The 22,332-nt window shown below is 44.6% G+C and overlaps 2 protein-coding genes across 3 annotated transcripts in view; one reads left to right on the top strand and one right to left on the bottom strand.

Moving 5' to 3' along the window:
* The window catches only part of URB1 (URB1 ribosome biogenesis homolog), a 57,361-nt gene extending 47,857 nt beyond the window's left edge, over window positions 1–9,504 (bottom strand). Inside the window, exons 1-6 of the mRNA XM_042788638.1 lie at window positions 9,360–9,504; window positions 8,917–9,056; window positions 7,347–7,498; window positions 5,135–5,267; window positions 2,603–2,699; window positions 1,074–1,159 (exon numbers count right to left, since the gene is read on the bottom strand). Of these exons, the coding sequence (XP_042644572.1) occupies window positions 1,074–1,159; window positions 2,603–2,699; window positions 5,135–5,267; window positions 7,347–7,498; window positions 8,917–9,056; window positions 9,360–9,495 (744 nt within the window). The 5' untranslated portion in view covers window positions 9,496–9,504. The remainder of the gene's footprint in view (window positions 1–1,073; window positions 1,160–2,602; window positions 2,700–5,134; window positions 5,268–7,346; window positions 7,499–8,916; window positions 9,057–9,359) is intronic.
* Window positions 9,505–19,854: 10,350 nt separating this feature from the next.
* EVA1C (eva-1 homolog C) overlaps window positions 19,855–22,332 on the top strand; it is a 39,847-nt gene continuing 37,369 nt past the window's right edge. The window contains exon 1 of one of the 2 annotated variants that reach the window (XM_042788778.1): window positions 19,855–20,309. In XM_042788778.1, the coding sequence (XP_042644712.1) occupies window positions 20,183–20,309 (127 nt within the window). In that variant the 5' untranslated portion in view covers window positions 19,855–20,182. The remainder of the gene's footprint in view (window positions 20,310–22,332) is intronic. The other variant, XM_042788777.1, reaches the window with a different exon arrangement.

Here is a 22,332-nt window from a genome sequence, read left to right as displayed (position 1 = left end):
TGTCTGGTGCAGTTGCTATACCCACAAGAGCAACAAGCTGGTGCATCACAGTGAAAGAGGCACAGCCATGCTCAGAAGCTAAGGAACAGAACACAGGAAAGGCAATCGAGACTAAACCAACTCTCACACCTTTCAGCAATTCCTGCTTTCAACCCTGCTATATCACAAGGTTATTTCTGTCTGCTATGAAAGAATCAGAAAAAACATCTTCAAAGGGGAGCAGACTTACCTCTCCAACAGTACTTGCCGATAGCAGGTGGAATGTACACTTTATTTTTCACAAAAACTTCTCTGATCTTGGGAAGACAATTTTATGATAAGACTTCCCTTTTCCTCTATCCCACCAAGAAATACTTTTGACTGAATTTATCTCCTGCAGCAGAAACCTTGCCATCCTAACAGTGAGCAAGTCCAAAGACCACCTAACCAGGATGTTGTCTCAACGGAGCCCTGCCAAGACTAGTTGGGGAGTGGTACCACACACCCTTCAACTGCAACCAGATAGCTCCTAGAAACCCATTTTTTTGTCACAGTCCCCATACTAAAAACACACAAAATCCTTTTTCTCCTGGAAAGAAGATTGTACGTCACTACCTAGCTCAGAGCTAACAAACCTACTCAAATCTAGCTGACCTTCCCATTTTGGCACAACACATTAATTGAAGGACCAATATTACTGTCACTGGAAGCACCAAAAAGACTCCAGTTCTTCTGACCTTCAGACTTGGCACTGATGCAATCAGAACCCATGAAACAATTGGAATCTGTTGGACACCACACACTAAAGATGAGATAAGATTAGCATCCAGGTACAAGCTATTGCAGTGACTTCCTTTAAAAGAGGGCACTGGAAAAGCATAACAAGCTTCAGTCTTGAAACAGTAATATGGCCAAGCTATCAACCTCCAACAAATACTATCAGTAATGGACACACTGACAAACCTTCAGCAACAGCAGCACAGCACCAACATCTGAAAGATCCATACATTTTATGAGAAATTACTACAAAACTGTCTCCAGCCACAAAGAAAACAGAAAACAAGAGACAATGCAGTTTCAAGGGTATATCATACCTTAGTTCTCAGTGTGGAAAGTAGAATATTGATAGTAGAAACTTTGTCTTCCTTTATTTCGGAGCGAAGAATATCTGGAATGAAATCTAAAAAGACAATGCAAATGTTAAGTGAAAATGTGAAAGCTATTTTCATACTAAAATGCTTCAGGGAATTCATACCCATTTCTCTTCAATGTCATTTTATTTACCCTGCTGTTATATTTAAGGATGAACCAAAAAGATGCAATCAAGAGTTCAGAAGGATGAGGTGTCTGTAACTACAGTGATGAACAAGTAATGCTGCCAAACCTACTCTCATTGTAACTAGCTAATTTGCCAATTGGGTTATTAACATTTATTGCAACAGTATCTGTCAACTTCAGATATATTTCAGGCCTCAATGTGCTATGGAGTATATGAATTGAAGGACTCGCAACTGTTTCACTGAGTGATTCTCAGGTGTTTGGAGGTTACATCTCCAACCACACGCATCATGTTTTGGCTCACCTGTGCATCCCAAAGTTAGAGAACTTCAGTTTATAAGGAACTTTGGTATCATACAGGGGAATGAAAGCCAGCTGTGCTGACTGGGTCTAGGTGTGCCCTGCCATTCCCTGTCCTGAAAGAACTGAACAACTGCAAGCAATTAAAGGAAATCAGCAGCTCCCAGGGTAGTGTAAACATTAGAAGTAAGTAATTATGACCTGTTCTCACTACCTCACAGTAGAAGAAATTAATTGCTGACAGCTAATGACTTCTGGGGTTTTTTTTTTAGAGCATTTCTAGATCCCTCCTGAATTCTTTCATAACCTTACCAAGGGTCGCAATTCACAACTTGAGGAACATCAGCACTAGATTTCAAATCACTGAAGTCAACAGAAGTTTTACATTAACTTCAGTATATAAGGGATTAAGCATTAATCAAGTGTATGTCAGATTCAACTTTCTAGATCCTCCTCTTTGTCAGTTTAGTTTGACCCCCTTCTCTAAGAGACATGAGTGTAACTTACTCTTGGACTGCACTCCCATTTACTGCCTCCATAAAGGATGCAAAGGACATTATACTGGTCTGCTGAATCATTGACAAAAAGTGGTCTAATTGTGTACACGACAGTTGTCCTGCATAAGGACAGAAAGGAAACTAAAGTACATGCAGCCTTTAACACTTTTAAAAAAAAATTTAATGCAACATATACACTATTCCTGTGTTATGAGCAAGGCTGGAGGCCATGAAGTTTTTTCTGCTTACTGACTCCATGGCCTCAGAGTTATATTACATTTACCTTTTTTATACCTGTGTCACCAAGGGCTTTCTATTTTTGCAAAGTTTCTGCAGATAGCAAACATTATTCTTAAGCAAAAGAGGCACTCACTATAATACTTAAGAAGTTTAAAACATTTTGGGTAATAAGATTAAAAATATGTATTTTTTGTCTTATTAGTGCTGTTTAGCTGGTTCACATTTTGAATTAGCTCATATTTATTATCACCTATAAAAGACTCTGACTTAAAAAAAAAAAAAAAAAGATACAAGCAATTGTGAAGTACCTTTTAATTCCAGCACCTGTGTCAAGATTGCATTGTCACCAGCAATTAAAAAGGAGAGAGCAAACTGAATATAGGCCATACGGACATCAACTCTCCCCTAAAAAAGAGAAAACACACTGTTAGCATACAAATTGTACACAACTGCAAAATTAATACTGCAACAATTGAATATCCTCCTAAGTACTATAAACAGGTAAATTAAACAACTTCCATAAACGTGTTGCACACAGCCATACACATACGTTTATATGCAATACATCCATAGTACATTCATTTTAAAAACTTCTTGTTAAGCAGATCAGTCTGTTAAAGTTAACATTAAAAAGGAAGGTGTCCTAGTTCACATATATTTCAATTCTCAATATAGGAGATAGGCCATAATAAAAAGAGACTGTTAACAGTAGTTTCATGCCAAACCCTGTACACACATCACTGAACATCCTAATTTCTGTACCACTTGGTACACTGGACAATTCACAAAAACATTCAAGAACATTAATGGCAGTAGTGCTGTTGCAATTTCTTACTATACAGGCTTCCAGGCAGTGCCAGTCTTGGCAACTCTTGCTGCTTGTTGCCATCTCTGAGCTGCAGTGCATTACACACCTCTCAGCTATCCCAGCTGCACATAGAGCTACGCGGGTCATGAAATTTAGACCAGCTTAGAAAAAAAAGCCCTTAATAAAGGGGCTAATTTGTTATAAAACTACAAACAAATTAAAAGTGCAGTGGAAGCAGTGAAAGCTTTGCCTGGAAGAGGATCACAGGATATGAACACAGAATGGATTGGAAGCGACCTTAAAGATGACCCAGTCCCAACCCCCCTGCCCTGGGCAGGGACACCTTCCCCACCAGCCCAGGCTGCCCCAAGCCCCGTCCAGCCTGGCCTTGAACCCTTCCAGGGAGGGGGCAGCCACAGCTTCTCTGGGCAACCTGTGCCAGTGCCTCACCACCCTCACACTGAAGAATTTCTTCCTTATATCTAATCTAAATCTACCCTCTTTCAGTTTAAAACTGTTACCCCTGATCCTATCACTACACTATAATAGAGAGACCCTCCGTGATTTCTAGTTCTTTGAAAGTTACTGTGCAAAATTAAGTTGCTTGTAAAAATGCCTGAACAAAGATACTGACCAGGCTAAACATAAGGCAGCAGCGATTCATGAAAGGGTTGAAAGAAGAAATAAAGAGAAGGAAATGAGATTGTGCTGTAAGCTCTGGGCCTGATATTTTTGTATTACAAATTCACCTTTGACTGACAGTTGTGACAATAATTTCACTGAAAGCTGAGCAAGAGTAAGACCTTAAATCCATTTTTGGAAACTTTTTTCCTTGTACTTTACTTGCATATCTATTAAGCTTGTGGTCAGAAGACCATATCCAAGCATTTAAATTTAAGGGGTGGAAGTAGTCCTAAAGACAACTTCTGCAATAAGGTCAAAACCCATGAAATCCGATATTCCTGGAATTGTAAAAGGTGGTTTCAGGGAAAAAGGCGTTTGGGTTTTTTGCCTTCTACTTGATTGCTTTATATATAAACAGTCTAATTTGTCATCACAGATGGCACAGACCCAACACAAATGTACACATTCATATTTCAAGTCATCTTTAAAAAACAGAAACAATGTATCAGCATTGGAAATAATACTGGATTAATTACACACTTAAATTTGGAAGGACATATAAATATTCTTGTTCTAAAACACTGGTTCAGGTCAACTCTGGCTGTTTTTAGCAAATGGAGAGGAAACATGAAATAACATTCCTTTTGGAAAAAGAGGAGTGACTGTTTCTAGTCACTCACATATCCTCCTTAAGGATTTCCACCAAGAGATTGTTTAAAACTCTTGGTTATCTTTTCAAATGCAATTACTCTGACTGTACTAGTACTGGGAAAAATGCTTTCTCCATTAAAACAACCGCAGAACTTACAACCTCCATTTATTTCAGTGGGACTAAACTGCAATCCTTGCATTGGAAAAGACTGAGCTCTTCCCAAACACATCACTGAACGGTTTTCAGAAGTTTACCATCCATTTCACTCTATTTTAGACATTAAAAGGGTAGCCCATAGAAAGTATACATTTATATTTCACCACAGCTTATTAGGAACAGACAAGGCACTTTGATGTTTTGTAGTAAATTCTACGAAGCTGTGTAAAACCAAGGCTATCCTGAGGAGCAGGGTACCCTGACAAGATAAGAACGACCAGCACAGGATGGAAAATGAAGCAAGCTATACCTCAGGGGTGCAGGCCAGCTCTCCCACTATTGCAGACACTCAGAAACATTCCCTGGGGATCTCCTATGTAAGTAGATGGGAGGCTCTCGCCCCATATATCAGTTCTGCTACCAATTAGAAACAATCAAGAAGCATTTCAGCCTGACACAGGACAGGAAAGAAGAGGTAAGTTCTTGCAGATGAAAACACAGCAAAGAGACTGTGGCAACAGCTTGATTTTAAATACTTGGCACAGGAAAACTGATGGAGCCATGGCATAGCATTTCACAGCACACAGAAGCTTAATTTACCTTCTTACATCTTTTTTTCAATAATCCAGGCAGAAACTTATTATTGAAATCAAAATGGCTATACACATCCCTTGCTGAATCTGGCCCCTGCGCCACCATTGCTGACAAAAGGGTAAGGCACACTCGGCTCATCCTAAAATGAAATGCAGAGGAAAACCTGTGGGTTATTTCCAGCATGACAGTTATACAACCAACCAAATTAAGAGATTAAAATTTAAAGAAAGACCTTTTTCCTGTAAAAGAAATTTTCCCCCTCTGCCTCCAACACCCACCCAAGCCTTCAGGAGTTTCAGGCATGAAGCAGTTCTGAGTCAGTGCCAATACAAGCAACCAAGACAGCCGTTGGGACAGTAACCCTTGTCAGGTGAAACTCTCACTGCAGATGATGGGAGCTTTAGCTGAATACGTAACCAACCATTTTAATGACAATCACCATACAGATTTAGGCCAAACACAAATGTTATTCTGCTATTCAAAAAGAACTCAGGTCATCTTTGTGAATAGCCTATTTCTACAAGCATATTTCATGGACGGATCCCCCAGTCCTGCAAATACTTATGCACTTTACTGCCACAAGTATGTCCGTAGGAGCTACAGCTGATGGTTCAGCTAAGGATGCATACAGCGTAGGCCCAAGTAGGACTGCATATTTTGTGTTTTATCTGAATAACAGAGGTTTTCTTCAGTTTAGGTATGCAGCATGGTCTTGTCATTAACTAAATTCTAAGATCTACACTCAGTTTTGATTCTTGCTCACAGACCACTGGGAAAATTTGCCTGAGAAATTAGAAGGAAAGTTAAAACAACCAAAACCATTATTTTAGGCAGTGATAATGGCAACTGGCAGGAGGGAATAAGGGAATAGGGAATGCCTATTTATATTCTTCCCAAAAATAAAGCTGTAATGAGAGGCTGGATATTCACTTTATAAAGTAGGGTAAAAGGAAGAAAGTGCCAGAAATTAAGAACTCCTAAATTCATGGGAGCTTGTGATTTATTTCAATGGGAACATGACAGGGCCACTGGGTACAAGTCTGCAGACCTCTACCATCTGAATAGCCACTACCCATAAAGGGGTTTTGAGTCTGTCCATCATGTTTCATTCATGGACAATCTTTAAGAAAGCTGTATGATTAAAACAAAGATCCCATCTAGACATACCACCACAATAAAATCCCTTTGTACATCAAAGAGGTAGCACAGAAAAAGCAGAGCATATACCATCAGAAGCCTGCAGCCTCCCCTACGCAGGTTCTAGAAGGATTTTGACAAAAGCTGTGATCTTTAAATGCTTAATAAGAAGTGCAGATCTCGCACAGTTTTAAAATCTATTTACACTACACCTATCCATCTGTATTTGGGATTCTATGTACAGTTAAAATGCATGATGCAATAAGATCAACTGAGTGGTGCAGGAAGTGTGGTTGCATCCATAAACTGGAAAGCAAAAAATGCTCTTCTAATTCTGGCCAGCCCAAAGACCAAAAGACAAGTCATTGACCTTGGACAAGTCATTTGTAGTCTCTATGTTTTTCCCTCCCTTCCTCTCCCTCCCAGGTTTGTATTAAAATGTCTCTGGCACTTGGAACCCCTCTCACTCTGCCCACAGAGCATGAAAAATTGTTGTTTAGACTGCACTAGATAACACATGAGTATTTCAATCAGTTTAAAATGGCCTTAGATTTAAGAGACAGGAAAAGCTAAGCTACAGAGGAAAAGCTAGTCTGAAAGAAAAAATTCTATTATGAACACGGAAATCAGACTACAAAAAATACAGGGAAATAAAACACTTGAGATCAGCTCTTTATGCCATCACAAGATTAAGACTGCTCAACTTCCGTGGAGTCCAAGAAATCCTGTTCCTCCCTGTCCATGCAGTACATTTCACTTCACAAATCAAGTAGCATTGAAATAATAGGACTCAAGATACCACTCACTTTACCTCTCACTACGACAGGCACAACCGATGAAAACTACAGCCTCAGGAAAGTATCATATAGCATTAGTTTGTGTATTACAGCAGAGCTTCCACCTTGCAAAGACTTCCACGTGCAATTATTTTATGAAATGTGGAACAGTATCATTAAACAAAGGTGGATTATTAGTAATATGTCAAGCTGAATTTTGCAATGCCTTGTACACATGTGCAAGATCCAGACAGCCCCTCGGGACCAACTGACAGATTCTCTGCAACAGTATGGAGAAGACTTACATGTGATTTTCAGAATACAAAGCAGCGTAGACCAATCGCATGTAGGAATGAATCAACTTTTTGACTATGTTCATTCCCACAACAGAAAAATGGGAGAGGTCACTGGCTGTCCTCAGTAAAATGGCTTCCAGAGCTTGAAAGATTAACAGCATCTGTAAAATAAAGAACTATGTTAATATCTGACAATATCAGGTAAGGCTTGAAATTATTAGCTGAGCAAACAGTAAGAAACACCATAAAAAAAAGAGTAACCTCATCACAAGAGGAAAGTTCCCACATAAGAAGGTGAAGTTAACTTCTGAATTCTCGCCCAAATTAAAGCTTCCTCTTCTAAAGGATTAGTTCTTAAAGTACAAATTTTCAAGGAATCCCCTATACAGATACTATATGAAAGTCCAGAGAACCACAGGAGATCAGCCGACTTCTCTTTTATTTGAGTTGCTAAACTCATGAAATTCAGTAGTAGGGAGGGACAACCTCCACTGGAAGCCCCAGCCAATGTGCTGACTGAAGGCCTGTACAATCCTGGACAAATGAATTGAATGTAAAACAGGGTCCCTCCTCACCCATGAATCCAGATCTACACGCATATTCATGTTTTATCTGCGTACGCACAACAGCCACTTCTGGGGATGCAAACACTGACTGCAGTGCAAATCTCAGCATGGGCTGATGGATCTTGAAGGCCCTTTCGAAGCTGGAGGCCAAAGCCTATGGCTAATGAACCAGCACTTTAAGAGACAACTGCTAGTAAACACACAATGAAACGTGCTGGAAAAATCATCTGAACTGCTCCAGTCTTGCAAATAACTTCATCTAGATGAATGCAGAGTCCACACAGCACTGGGACTGTAGTCATTACAAGTAGCAGACCCTATTAGTAAAAGGATCTCGAAGAAAGCATGTCACTGAAGTATGACACAGGTCATTATTACACAGGAAAAAATTATAAACTAATGTAAAGATCAACAAGTGGAGGTTAAAAAGAACACTATCCAACTTCACGTTGTAAGCAGATTTAAGCTAATAATGCTGCCCCAGTATTCACAGTGAAAAGTTTTTTAAAATTCTTTAGTTCATTCATCATATTCTGATGAGGAAAAATTGTGTCCGGCTCAGATGGGAAATATGAGGTCAACTTTACCAGCAGCTTCCTAGAAATACTGATATATCAGGGAGATGTCTAGTTATTTAAAATCAATTAATTTCGCTGGACTATTTATTTTGTTTGCTTAACTGCTTCTGTTGACCCCCTTCTTTCATAGACGGTCTTCTGGTAACATTTAAAGAACCTCAACAGCTTGATTTTGGCAGGACTACTGCTTGTGCATATCATTAAATCCAGGAAAAACCTTTGGATTGAAAAGGACATTTCCCACTTGATCAGTGCTTCTGCCACTGTGACCTCCCAGGAAAAAAAAAAAAAAAAAAAACAAAACACACACACAAACCAAATCCATACCAAATTATCAAAGCTACTTAACGCTGCAGAGCGCTTATTCGGCGGTTCCTCTGCCCGTCGGGCCGCACGCTGCCAGTCATTACACTCTAACACCAAGGGCCAACTCACCTCACTGTCAGGCTTCCGTTCTCCGTCCAGAAGTTTGAAGATTTCAGCACACTCCATGGAAATTTTCACGTATCCCTCCACCACATCGTATATTTCAGGTGACGGCAGCCTCTTAGCGACCGAGACGAAGGTCTCCAGACCTGCGATGCGAGAGTTTCACGCGAGGAACCAAAACCTCGCCCGCGACACGCTACGAACCGCCCCCCCACACACACACACACACCTCCCCGTGGCCGGGACACGCCGGCTCGGCGGCCCGCGCCGTGCGGCACCGGCACGTGCTCCCGGTACGGTAACAGCAACCATCCTCCTCATCCTCATCGCCAGCCCCACGACGTCGCTCTAGGGGCAGGGGATGCCCGGGGGGGGGGGGGGGGGGGCCGCTCCACTCCCCCCCGCTGCGCCTTTACCTCACGATCGCACCGCCCCGCCCGGCCCCTCACCCTTCCAGGCGGCGGCGGGGTCCCGCAGCAGCGCCTTGAAGCGGGCGCCATTGAACTCCTCCTCCTGCTGCTCGGGACGGGCTCGCTTGGCCGCCGGCGGGCCGGCCGCGGACTGCCCGCCGCGCTTCCCCGCCATGGCGGTGCCGGCGCCGCCCCGGAAGGAAGCGGCGGCGGCGGGAGCGGGGGCCTCCTCCCCGCCGCGGCCGCGCTGGGCAAGGGGGGCGGCTGGCTGGGAGCGGCGCCTCGCCCGCCGTGAGGAGCCGGGGCCCGGCCCGGCCCGGGCTGCTGCTGCTGCTGCTGCTGCTGCTGCTGCTGCTGCTGCTGCTGCTGCTCCCGCTGCTCCCGCCTCTGCCCCGGCGGCTCGCACAGGGCCCGCTGCCCAGCCGCCCCCGCTCCGAAATCCCTCTCCGCCGACGGGGCACTCGGCCGCCCGTCTCTGCCGGTGGACTTGGCCCTGCCCCTGTCCCGCGTTTCAGCTGGCGCTTTCTTGCCCGAAAGTGCCCCGTCCGTGGGGTTATGTATGGCCTGTCGGGCAGCCGCCCTCCCAGTGGGGCGTTCAGGCCCGGCGGCAAAAAGCAAAGGCGCTTGGTACGGCAGCCCGCGTAAAACCACGAACTACCCTTTGCGTGTTGCGGGCACTGGCAGAGCAGTCGGTGCCCAAATGGACAGAAAGAGTTAAAAACAGTCATCACCCCTTTTCGTTCCTCCCTGTTCTCTCTCAGGGTGGTTCAGTCGCCTCATCTGAAGTGCAGCCACAGGGTGCCGGCTGCTGGGTGTGAAAGCTGAGGGGTGAAAGGGGGAGTAGGGGGGCTTCTAAAGCGTATCTCCAGCACCCTGCAGCAGTCACACCCACCGCTGCTCGCACGGCCAAGCAGGTTGTTGTCTCCGCTGGCATCACGGTTTCACAGGACTGCGGTCAAGGAGACACAGCCTTTGGCGTGGAAGGGGAAAGCACAGGGCGTCAGGAGGCAGGGAGAGGAGAGAACATCTTCAGATACTAGGGAAAAGGTAGAATGATTGTCATTTGCCAAAGCAATAGTCATAAACTGCTTTCCAACAGGACATGTTTCCATTACATTTTTAAATCTGACTGGTTAAAATGTCTTATGTAAACCCTAGCAATTACAAACAAATAATGAGACACTGTACGAGGGTACTGGTCGCCTGTCAGCGTGTGAAACACGTTACTCAAGGTGGCCAAATATATTGTTCTCTAGACTTCAGTAGAAACCAGAGGTTTTGCTTTCAGCAAGGGTCAGCACAACAATAAGAAGGAATGGAAAAAGTCTTGTTCTGATAAACTGTTAGATATGAAACGCCAACAGCTGAAACAGCAATGGAAGATAAAGGAGATTGTTATGTCAGTAAGAGAAAATAAAATCAAGTTAGAAATCTACCAAAAATTGATTCTTTTTTCCTATTTACAAGTAATAGATAAAGGTCACATTGATATTTTTCTGGTTTTCCTGACATGAGTTTTTGTTAAAACTTTTTTTAACAAAATAATGTTTAAAAAAAGTGATCCAGAAGAGGGCAACATTAACAGCCATCTTAAGATTTAGGACGGACAAATACTTTAATGTTAATGAAAGATGCTTCAATATTTTGAGAACAGATGGAGTGAAATAAAAGGTGAAGTTAGAAGGCAGAAAAGGGTAAAATAAAAGGAGTACATTAGACTGGGAAAAAAAAAGGAAATGTGAAAATATGAATTGCTATGTACTAGGTACAAGGGCTTTTTTAAAGTAACTTAGAAGAACAAGGCTAACAAGCATCTTAATGCTGCTACTTAGATTATACTCCAAACTCTGCTAATCATTCATGATTTTTCCAGAAATAGTTAAATTTTAACTCAGTAGATTTCAACTATTTTTCTGCTCATTTTGATGGCACTTTCATTTGGATTTCACCATAGTATAGTAATTTCTATGCAAAGGCACAGACTGTTCAATTCTTCCATAAAACATTGTTGATGGGTTGTTCAGGATGATGGGAATCCTTTGCTTCAACCTTACAGTTTTCTTGAAAATTAACTGAAGGTATATAGATATACAAATACATTTGCAATTCCAGAAATTGAGTGGCACATAATATAGCAAGTAAATAACATTCTCAGGAGGGAGTTGGTTTGATTTTGAGGGGATGAAAAGGGAGGCTACAACTAGTAGAACTGGAAACAAAAAAATTATTTAACACAGCTTTTAAAAGGCTCAAAGCACTCATACCGATATCTTCCAGGTGAAAGTCACAAGCATGATCACTATCATCAGGCCATATTTCACAGAATATCTAGTATAAAAATATTTCTTCAAAATGCTAGTGAAAACTATTTTCATTTCAACTTTAAATTAAATTATTCTCTCCCCTTGCTGCCTGAGTAGCTATCACAGGCTTTAATGAGGATGGTGAGAAAGGCTGTTAGGTTCACTTCAAGACAGATTACTTCTATGTTCTTGCTGCAGTGTACTTTGAAGCCTATGCCCTTTTTTTTTGTCTATTATATCTATGACAATTTTCCTCTCCCAAGTCTGTTCTTTGGCCAGCTCCATTCATGGAGGCTCGATGGAAGAATGAGACATCAAGCTTAGATAAAGTTGACTGCTCTGTTGTGCTTACATTTTTAACAGATGTAAGCAGTGAATGAGTCAAGTATTAGTTTCCAAGCTGCTCAATTTTCAGTAAATTGAAATATACTTCTATGATTCTTGCCAGATGAACATATAATCATATCCAAGATACACATTGCCCCTTTGGCATTTGCAAGTCTGAAAAATAATTCCAAGTCCCTCACATGAACCTTAGCTCTCGCCTGTGTTCAATGAACAGTTCCAGATACAAAACTAATCGAGCCAAGTGACCCTTTCCTGCATCAGCTATAATCTGACTTCTGAAGCCTTTACTGGCTTGAACAGTGTTTAAAGTAACAAGCCCCAGCCCTGCAGTCCACAGTCATGCAACCCTGAAGACAAAATACGTTTTGGCAGATAAGGCCACTTCTTACCCAATAGCTTCATCAAGGTCTATCTTTTGATTTCAGCTGTAAACACTCCCGTTGTGCTCAGCCAGCCCCTATCGCTAGCCTTTAGCTATAGCTCAGCAATACTTGCTGTGCCAGCCTGCAGGCTTACACCTGTTGACAGGAATTTACATCATTCCCTAACCATGCCCTGGTGACCCTTACCAAACTCGGCCTGATCTCCTGGTCGGCAACCTCACTCTAGAGAGGAGTGACAATCCATATGAGTAGGGCTGCTGGTAAACCGGTACCTAAACAGAACTATACATCCCATGCTAATCCAGACCAGACTTGACCTTTAAAAACACTGATGTTTGGTTTAGTGGAGCCCCTGCCAGTTATAGTACAACTGCACCACTACTGCTCTCAGTGGTGGCATCACTTAGTGGCCATACCTGATCTGTGATCCCCTACTCCACACTGACTTTGGTCCAGAGCATGTAGGAAATGCAGTAGTTTTTTATCATAAATTTTTCATTTGATATATAAATTAATTATAGAAAGCATTCAGAGGGACTGAATTTCATAAAAAATCCCATCTTTAAAACTGCTGTTCTCAATGTTCTTTCATGGTTTACAGAATTATTTCACAGAAAAGTTTCCTTCAGTTTTTCCCAAAATTTCAAGTTCCTGAGTGAGATACAGCTGCTTACCAGATCTTCCCGCTTGCCAGCCTTTGACACCTGAGGCATGGGATCACAGCGGGAGAGAGGGTGGATGCTGCCAACAGATGGGCTAAGTGCCAGGACCGCTTCCTCAGCACAGCCTCGCAAGAAGGGAATATTCCCAACACAGCGCAACGCTATCACTTCTTTGTCGTCACATACCCAAATGCCCTGGGTCCCATGCTCCCACCACCCTCACTCTGATCAGCCCAGTGCCAGCTCACACACTTGGAGACACAGACACTGCAGAGCTTGAATTCCAGAAGTTTAGAAACAAGGGCTCTGGGTGGTGCGCAGGAATGGTGGCTGGGCTCAGGAATCGCGTGGGTAGGCTGGGCTGAGGCAGTAACCCTGGTGGAACTGGCTTGCAGTGCCAGTGCCGCTCTGGCATAAGGAGTTACACCAATTTAGTAAAACCACAACTTTTTTTTGCTCTGGATACTGAAAAACAAAGTCACCTCTCCACCTCCACTGCCAGGCTCTTAGTTGTTTCAGCTGGAGCAGCACTTTTCTAAGTAGCTAAAGGAGTGCATTTTAAAACCTGGCTAATGACAGTTTATCTTCCCTACCATTACACTAGACCCCTATCAATATCAAAGGACCCAACTCGCCTGCGGTGTCAGCAGTACAAACGTGCATTAGCACCAGGGTTTTGAGCCAGAGCACAGTATGAGCTGGGAATCAGGCTGCTTGCCCAGATGCTGAAGGTGGATGGAAAGATCAGAAAAGAAAGGAAGAGGATAGGAGAGTGGGAAGGTCAGTGAGCAGGCTGGGAAGAGCTAGAGGAAGTATAAGCTGAAAGCAGCTCTGGGTATTATCGTGACTTAACCCCAGCAGGCAACCAAGCCCCACACAGCTGCTCGCTCGCTCCCCCCCTGGTGGGATGGGGGGAGAGAATCAGAAGAGTGAAAGTGAGAAAACTCACGAGTTGAGATAAAGACAGTTTAATAGGTAAAGCAAAAGCCGTGCATGCAAGCAAAGCAAAACAAAGAATTCACTCACCACTTCCCATGGGCAGCAAGGGGCTCAGCCATCCCCAGGCCAGCCAGGCTCCATCACGCATAATGGTGACTTGGGACGACAAACGCCATCGCTTCGAATGCCACCCTTTCCTTCTTCTTCCCCCAGCTTTTTATACTGAGCATGATGTCATATGGTATGGAATATCCCTTTGGTCAGTGGGGGTCAGCTGTCCCAGCTGTGTCCCCTCCCAACTCCTTGTGCACCCCCAGCCTCCTCGCTGGTGGGGTAGGGTGAGGAGCAGAAAAGGCCTTGGCGCTGTGCAAGCACTGCTCAGCAGTAAGGAAAACATCCCTGTGTTATCAACACTGGTTTCAGCACAAATACAAAACATAGCCCCATACTACCTACTGTGAAGAAAATTAACTCTGTCCTGGACAAAACCGGCACAGGCATTTACTTGCAATAAACTGAATAAACCCTTTAGTTCAATGTACAGAACAGGCCCTTTGGCAATATAGGATAGCTACATCCAGAGATGGAAAAAGGATATCTTCCATTCATACCGACACCCCTCCCACCTTTTATACATGAAATAATCTTCAACTGTCATCAAGCCTGGGTTAGTTTAACATAGTCATTGATCATCTCTTCAGAATTTACCATGGAACCTTTACAGTCCTGAGAGGAAAAACAATTAAGTATTATTTAAAAATGTTGTTATTTGCTTCTAATTTTGGGGTACTCAGGTTGAATTAGCATGAGGTCTGGATCTCAAAACTATTAACACTCAGTGATTAGTTACTGATACAGGTTACTCTTTTCTGAAACACTACCAGTTTTGCATGCCTTGTCATACCTAGCTTGAGAGACCTTGAGGCCTGATTTTCCAAGGCTTTTGGAAAAGCCACCGCTTTTTCAGTGCTTTGACATTGATTCTGTGGCTTTAAAAAGCTGCTGTCTTGAATTTCAAGTACACAAAATCATTAGTCATTTTGGAAAATCTTAGCCTAAATATATATTAAAGGAGAAACAGTGACAACAACCAGCCAAAAGGCAGGCTCATAAACCCATAATAAGGCACTTTCACAAGTAAACAGGCTCATTTCCAAGACTGTGGTCCACCCAGCAGCTCTGTCCTAATGTCCTTCCTAAACTGAGAGGCAAGACACATGGTCTTTTCCAGTCCATCTTTGAATATTCATGTCAGGAGGTGACCAGGGATGATTTATTTGCTTTAAGAGGGCAAGAACAACAAAGCCAGGCCGTTTTTTCTCAGTGTGTTTTTTCTTCATCCACCTTGTGTCTTTTTTCCTCTTGTTTCCAGCAGTAAGCTCTGTAAGATAGGGCATGCCTCTTACTTCATGTCTATACAAGTGCTCTGGTGTACTGCTAGAAAAAATAATCTGTATTTGCCAGTAAGACTGGCAGCATTCAGGAGGATGAAGAGTGGTGACCTTCCTGCTGCATATGATGAGGAGGCTGGAATGAGATTTCATTCAGATGGAATGAAACACGAGGAGATTGGTATTACAAACTTCATGTGTTAGATCTTACTTCTTTTTTGTGAAGTGGTTGAGGGTCTCATATGATTGGTTTGGCCAAGAGCTGACTATGCAGGAAGCAGCTTATGACCACAAAACTTAAAACTTGTTAGCTAACTTTGCCCACTGAAGTGAGTCAAAAAATTTCAGAAAACAGCAAATATTTCCCCTCCTTCTAAACCTGATGGATGAAGTACTGTACTCTGTATTCATTCAAACTTCTGCTTACATGCATGAGAATGTTTCCTAACTATGGCTTGCAGAATTGGTCCTCTCAAGTTCAAATTACTGCACACTTGAAGGTCTTGTTAGAACTTAAAATCTGTAGCACCCTGTGAGAAGTTACAGCATTTAAAACACATTTAGAGATGGAAAAAAAATACTAGAGGCTTCTCTACCACTATTTTCATTCTTGTATCCGTAGAAATAGAGGTTGAATCGGGAAAAATGTGCTATGTTATTTTAAATAATCACCATATAGTGATTACTGTAAAGCATGTGCTTTGTTTTAACTGGTCTGACACTCATTTCCATAGAAACAGAGAGAGGGTAGCAGCCCACTTGTTTGAACTGTCTTGTAGATGTCATCTGTGTCAGAATGCAGGAATATAAAGCATTTAAAAATGTGGGAAAAGCCTGGGGTTTTGTACTTAGAATTTTTTTTTTTTTAACCCCCAAAACCCCAAAAGAACATTAGTGAATTTCTCAGAAACTTTATTCTGGGAGAACGAAAATTACATAAATCAGCTCCCAATAAATTTATTGGGGAGGAAAGAGGAAGTAAAAGCAGTAGGAGGTATAGCAGGAGGGGAGATGTGTATATATATGTGTGTATTTGTGAAAAAAGTATTTCTGAGATTATATATTTCTGATAATTTTTGTTACTGTGCCATAGATCTTGTTATTTTTTTTTACTAACAGAAAATTTAGGCCATCTAACTCAACTGTCTTCTATTATTTCACATTGTTTATTTCCTAACAGACAGCATTAATTTTATTTGAATTTCCATACACTAAGCCATGATATGAGTTTCAAATTGGCAGTTTGCCTGACGTTCAGATAAAAATTAATAATATGGAGAAAAAGAAATAAAGAGTTCAAACTTTGGCTTTGCTCTTGCAAAGCTTCCATGCAACAACACAGTTCCTACATTTTTGACACTGAAATGATTTATTTTCTCCCCAAGTTCAAAAAGGAGAAACTGTTTGAAGCAGACATGATATCTAGCCTGAATTCTAACTTACAGGCTTTCGTTTTTTCTTTGGGGAAAAAATGAATCTCAGTCCTGCTTCTTATACGGAAAGGCCAGGGATGAGAGATTCTGTAATTCTACATGCTGAACGTGTCTGGATTAGTTATATTGTCTTCCAACTACTGAGCATTGCCAGCTAGTAGAAGCTGCTTTCAAGTTTATGGCAAAGAAACATGTTCTGCACATCAGGATAAATAATACCTTCTGCCTCCCTACCTTAATGTTTTATACTGCTATCTGTAACTATTTAAGCACTACAGGACATAGCAGGGATTACCAAGAAACACTGCAGATTTTAAGTTAATGTTGAATAGCAATGTATCCCTCATTTGGGTGAAAAAAAACAAAAAACAAAAAACAAACGAAACAAAACAAAACAAACAAAAAAACCCCAACAACTGTCAATGCCATTTTACTGAAATCATGTCTTCAATTGACGATCCTGTTAGCTGCAATGTCCACAAGTTGCTGTTCTCCATAAGAAGCCTTCCCTAAAATGCTCCTACACGTAAGAGCACCCAGCTGCCTCTCGTGTTGTTATTCAGCCCTCACTACCTCACCTCCCTGGAGGTTACCTACAGCATTTTGAACTCATCCCAGTTCAGTCATTCCACTTGAAAACTGCCTTTGCCTTTGGGTTATACCTGCACAATGCCAAAAGCATAACGTTCCTGTACCACCGGAGGGTCTTTTTCATACAGCATCACAGGGCTAGAAAAGGCAATGTTATCGCATTGGAAAAAGAAGATTCACAAGTTCTCATGAGGCAAACAGCCCCACAGGATCTTCTGATCCAAAGCCTTTCAAGCATGAGTACAGGGTATTTCTCAGTGATTTCTGGTGGTTTATATATTCTTCTGCATTGATTGTGTACTTGTCACAGATCCATTGTCTACTTGGAGGCACATGCAGCAGAGTTGCTGTCATTGACATGTATGTTCCAGGGATTAATGAGCAATTCAGAGAGGAGGAGGTGAAACACTTCCTGTTAGGGCTAGAGCAGGTGGCCTGAATATGAGATATCTCTCCGTTGACTGTGTAGGGAGTGAGGGTCTGGCATCCAGAAGCCATAGATCATCTGACTGCACTCACATGAAGTTACGGTAGATATGTATTTGTGGTAGACATGGCAGGTGTGAAGTTAGGGGAGACAAGGAAGTTCACCGTAGTCATCTAAACACCTTTCTAGAAGGTCCGAGTATGGCCCCCAAATGCTTTCTTTTTATGGAGGGGTAAAAGTCTGTGCTACTTGTAATGTCCCCCTGGCATTCATTTCTGCCTTCAGTGGAACTGACCCATGACAGCAAGTGCAGGAAATGTCAGATTAAATGACCAGGTAAGGCATGATCAAGGGAAAAAAAAAATGAGAGGAGTAGGCAGAAGATCCCCACAAGTCTCCTTCCAGTACCACAGTCAGAAGGCACAGGGTAACTGATTCAGTTCAAAGGCAAAGACTGTCCTTATCTGAAGCAGCCAGGAGCCAGAGCGTCACACACCTGGCAGAGCTACTGTTCTCTCTTCCCACCCGTGTTTGCAGCTGCAGATGCTTCAGAGCTATTCCATTTTATTCTGTTATTTCGGCATCTTTGATCCCATTTATCTGAGTTCGGTAAAACTTGATGGAATGTCCCTGACCTCAGGACGGTTCATGTGAAACCTGGTTTGCTCTTATCTGCCCAAGACTAAGGAAGCGTACATGTGTTATCCAGCTGTTATTCTGTGTGTGAAGCGGGAGAGAGTGAGGAAGAAAGTGGATTCAGACTCAAACATGAAGTTCAAGCTGCTCAAAGTTCAGTGTAACGTCCAGAAAGAGGTGCCAAAGTTTGGAAATTCAAATCTGGACGTGATCCAGCTTCAGTTGGAGCAGGAGGAAAGGAACGGTTTTAACAGAATTGGTTTGGTTCCGTCATCTCTCACCTACTCACTCGTGTTTTTTTCACGAGAAAGATCGGTGTGAACATGCATGCCAGGTTGTAAACAGCTAGATGTTCTTGCCTACCAACTTTATACCCAAGCACAACCCCAGAGCAGAAGATGCTTTGATGCCCTGTTTCCAGTCAGTGTTGCTTTTAGGCTCTCTTTCCTGAGGGCAGCTCTTACAGGAACTAGGAAATGAGTGTCATGGTTTATTTTCTTTAGTCCCTCATACCTTAAAAGGAGCTCCAAATTATGTTTGAAGGTGGCTTAGCAGGTTGTAACAACAATTTGTTTGAACTTCCCACTGGTTTACTTTTCAGTCTTACGAAAGATTTCAGGGAACAACCTGAACTCTCTCGAGGTAACTTCAAGATGTTTTCTCACTTTGCAATGAAAGCCTTAAGCAAGCCTTCACTTCCAACACTTCAAACTCAGCTATGCTGAACTACACGAGTCTTAAAGCTAAGGGCTGCGTTAAAGTGTTGTCAGGCAACAGCATGAGGAGGGGAAACAGGGGAAGTGTCTTTTTGCGACGTGGAAGAGTCGGGGCCATTTCTGAACGCAGCTGTTTGCCCGCTGAAATCCGCCACCCGGAGGTGCTGCCAGGCTCAGGGCTCGGCCGGGCTTCCCCCAGGGACCCGGGAGCCAGCGTGGAGGGGCGGGAGCCCGGCTGGAGCAGCAGCCTTGGCAGGGTCTGGCGTGGGGGGCACGGCGGCCTGAAGGGGGGAACGCAGGGAAGTTGCGCGGCGTGGGGGACGGGGAGGGACGGGGGGCACCTTGCACCTGCCTTGGGAAAAAATACAAGGAGGGAAATGTTGCCACATGAGTCGGGGGGGGGGGGGGGGGGGGTGGTGTGTGTGTGCAAGTCCGTGAGGGTCCTCCAAACGTCGCCAAGCAGGAGTGGGGAAGCGGGTGGGGGGATTGGAAATAAGTTTAAAATAAAGCCTTTCGCACGGGGTGCGAAGGCGAAATCGTGCCTCTTCGCCAAGAGGGAGGTGCCGGGACCTCGAACTGCCCGGAGAGGGGTGGAGAGAGCCGGGGGAGGGCGGGCGAGGTGCCGCCGGCTCTGAGTCAGCCCGGCCCGCGCGATGTGCGCTGAGGGCAGTGCCAGGCACGGCGCCGCCGAGGAGCCTCTTCCCTTCCCCTCCGCCCTCACCGGCTCCCCCGCGGCGGCGGCGGCGGCGGCGACGCGACTCCCGGGGCCCCGCGCCGGCCGGGACCCGCTCCCGCCGCGGCGGGGGGCGGCTGCGCTGCGGCCTCGGCCTCGGGCAGGGCTGCTCCGCCCTCCTCCTCCTCCTCCTCCTCCTCCTCCTCCTCCTCCTGCTGCGCGGTCCCGGGGCGGCCGGCGCTGCCCCGCGGCGGAGGGCGCCCGGCGGGCCGGGGGTGTCCGTGCCGCCAGCCGGGGCCGGCTCCACCATGTGAGGCGGCGGGTCTGCGCCCCCCGCCCCGAGCTGCCCTCTCCCGCACCATGAGGGAAGGGGATGCGGGGCGGCACCCACGCCGGACACAGGTAGCGCAGGGGCGGCTCCTCCGCCTCCTCTCCTGCGCGATCCTCGTGTGCAGCGCGGAGGTCGCGGCGCTCGCCGACTTCTCAGGTACGGGGCGGGAGGGCTGGCACCGACTAACGGTCACCCGGGACGCGGGAGCTCCGTGGGGCTGGGCGGCGGGAGGAGGAGGGGAGGGCACCTGAGCCCCGGCCGCCGGGCAGAGGTCTGGCGGCGCCCGGGGAGGGGGGCCCGGCACCCCCGGCCAGACCCCGCGGCAGTGAGGTGCCGGCGCTCCCCGGCCCGGGGCCGGGCCCCGCCCGAAGCGGCTCGGAAAGCGGCGTTTTGACCGGCGATCGGGGGGGGGGGGGGCGGGGGGCCGTGGCTGCGGCAGCGGGTGAAGGAGGGCGAGGAGAGAGGCGGCGGGGGGGGGGGTGGTGGTCAGGCGAGGAGAGGGACGTGAGGACCTGAACTGTCGGTTTCTTCTCAGCTGCGCGGTGGGAAAGCCGTGCGTGAATCGGCCAGGGCCTGCCCCCAAAAGTGCGTGGAAGTCCCTGGAAAGATTCCCACTCTCTCCTGGAGACTTGGAGTCGGGCCCTGAGCGAGCCGCCCTTAACTCCGGTGGCAAACGAACGCTGCGCTTCTCTCTGGTCGGGGCAGCGTCTTGGCCCCGCAGCGCCGGGACGGTGAGAGCCGCTTGGGAGCGAGCGGAGGCACCAGCTGTCAGTCAGGAATCGCGTATCTGATCGCTGCGCGGGTGCTGTGTCCCTGGAAAATGAAATGACCGTAGAAACTGGAAAGATGTCGTCCTCGTTGCCAGCAGAACGAAGAAGCAGTCTTTCTTTTCTGTTCGAGAAAACCGCACTCTCGTAACTTCTCTTGTGCTCCAGGACATCCCGCTGCTGTTAGAAAGCGGCTTAGGAGAGTGGTTTCTCTCCTTTCTATATTTCACAGTAAGCACAGCGTATACCTGGCAGCAGCAAGCTTAAGGAGCTGCCTTCAGGGCAGAAAACAAACCTTACCCTTACTGAACAGGGCAGAACTTTCCCAAAGCCACTCGAGTGCACTGGAAAAAAAGTTAGTATATAATTAGTAGTCCAAATGTGTGGTTATGCATATTAATGTAGTTCGTGTTAATATGCTTCAAAATGCTGGTGATGGTTCTGTGGAAACTATTTTCTCAGCAATAGGAAAATACAGTTTGTGATTTTATTATCGTGTCCAGCTCTGTAAGCCTGAACATTTCTCAGCAAGTAACCACAAAATACAAAGACCAGAATTATATACTTAGATAAACTAAGTTTCTCCTATTAGATTCCTTTCACATGTAAAAGGCTTTTAAATGCTTGCTATCTCATTCCTTAGTGGTTTTTTTTGCTTAATTGCTGGCTTGTAGAAGTTAGTTTTGGAATCACATGGTAGTTCTCCACAAGAAAATAAAATAAATGTTCAATTTTCCCCTTTCAAATAGCCGCTGAGTTAAAAAATGTCCCTCTAGTTTATCTAGGAAAGTTTCTCTCACAAAAGTCCATTCACTTTTCAAATGAAGTTATTTAGATAAGGTTATCCAAGATACATTTCAGAAGTACAGCTGTATTCAGTATTCATTGTGCGCTGAACTTTTTGAATAGGTAGAATGACCAAGGAAGAATCTCTGTCTCACCCCAGAGATCAGTATTAAAAATGTCATGCAGACAATTCAGTAAATGAGATGTAGAAAGGAAGATTAGATTCCAAAATTCTTGCCAGACTGGGAAGTTTCCAGTTTCCAGAATTTGCCTGAGCAAATGCTGCTTACATTTTCTTTTTTACTTTTAACATGGAGATCTAATCCAGAATGACAGAAAAGACAAAAATGTTACAGGAGCCTTTTTAAAAAAGGTATCCAGAGCACATGGAGAAGGTTTTAGCTACTTCAGGAGCAGGTGCTGTGGGCCAGGAACTGTCAGAGGTAAGATGACACCCTGCAGTGCCATCCCCTTGTTAAAGAACTACAAGCTCCGTAGACAGCAGCACCACGCCGAGCTTCTGGAGTTGCTGAATTTCCTTATTTGCTCCCCCCCTCAGCAGGAACGACTTGATTTTCATAAGCTCTGTTGAATTTACACGAAAATAAATCTGCCCTGTTTAAAGG

Source organism: Tyto alba, unplaced genomic scaffold (genome assembly GCF_018691265.1).
Source record: "Tyto alba isolate M040663 unplaced genomic scaffold, T.alba_DEE_v4.0 Super-Scaffold_14, whole genome shotgun sequence".
Classification (NCBI taxonomy): Eukaryota; Metazoa; Chordata; class Aves; order Strigiformes; family Tytonidae; genus Tyto; species Tyto alba.
This window is presented reverse-complemented; position numbering and strand designations above follow the sequence as displayed.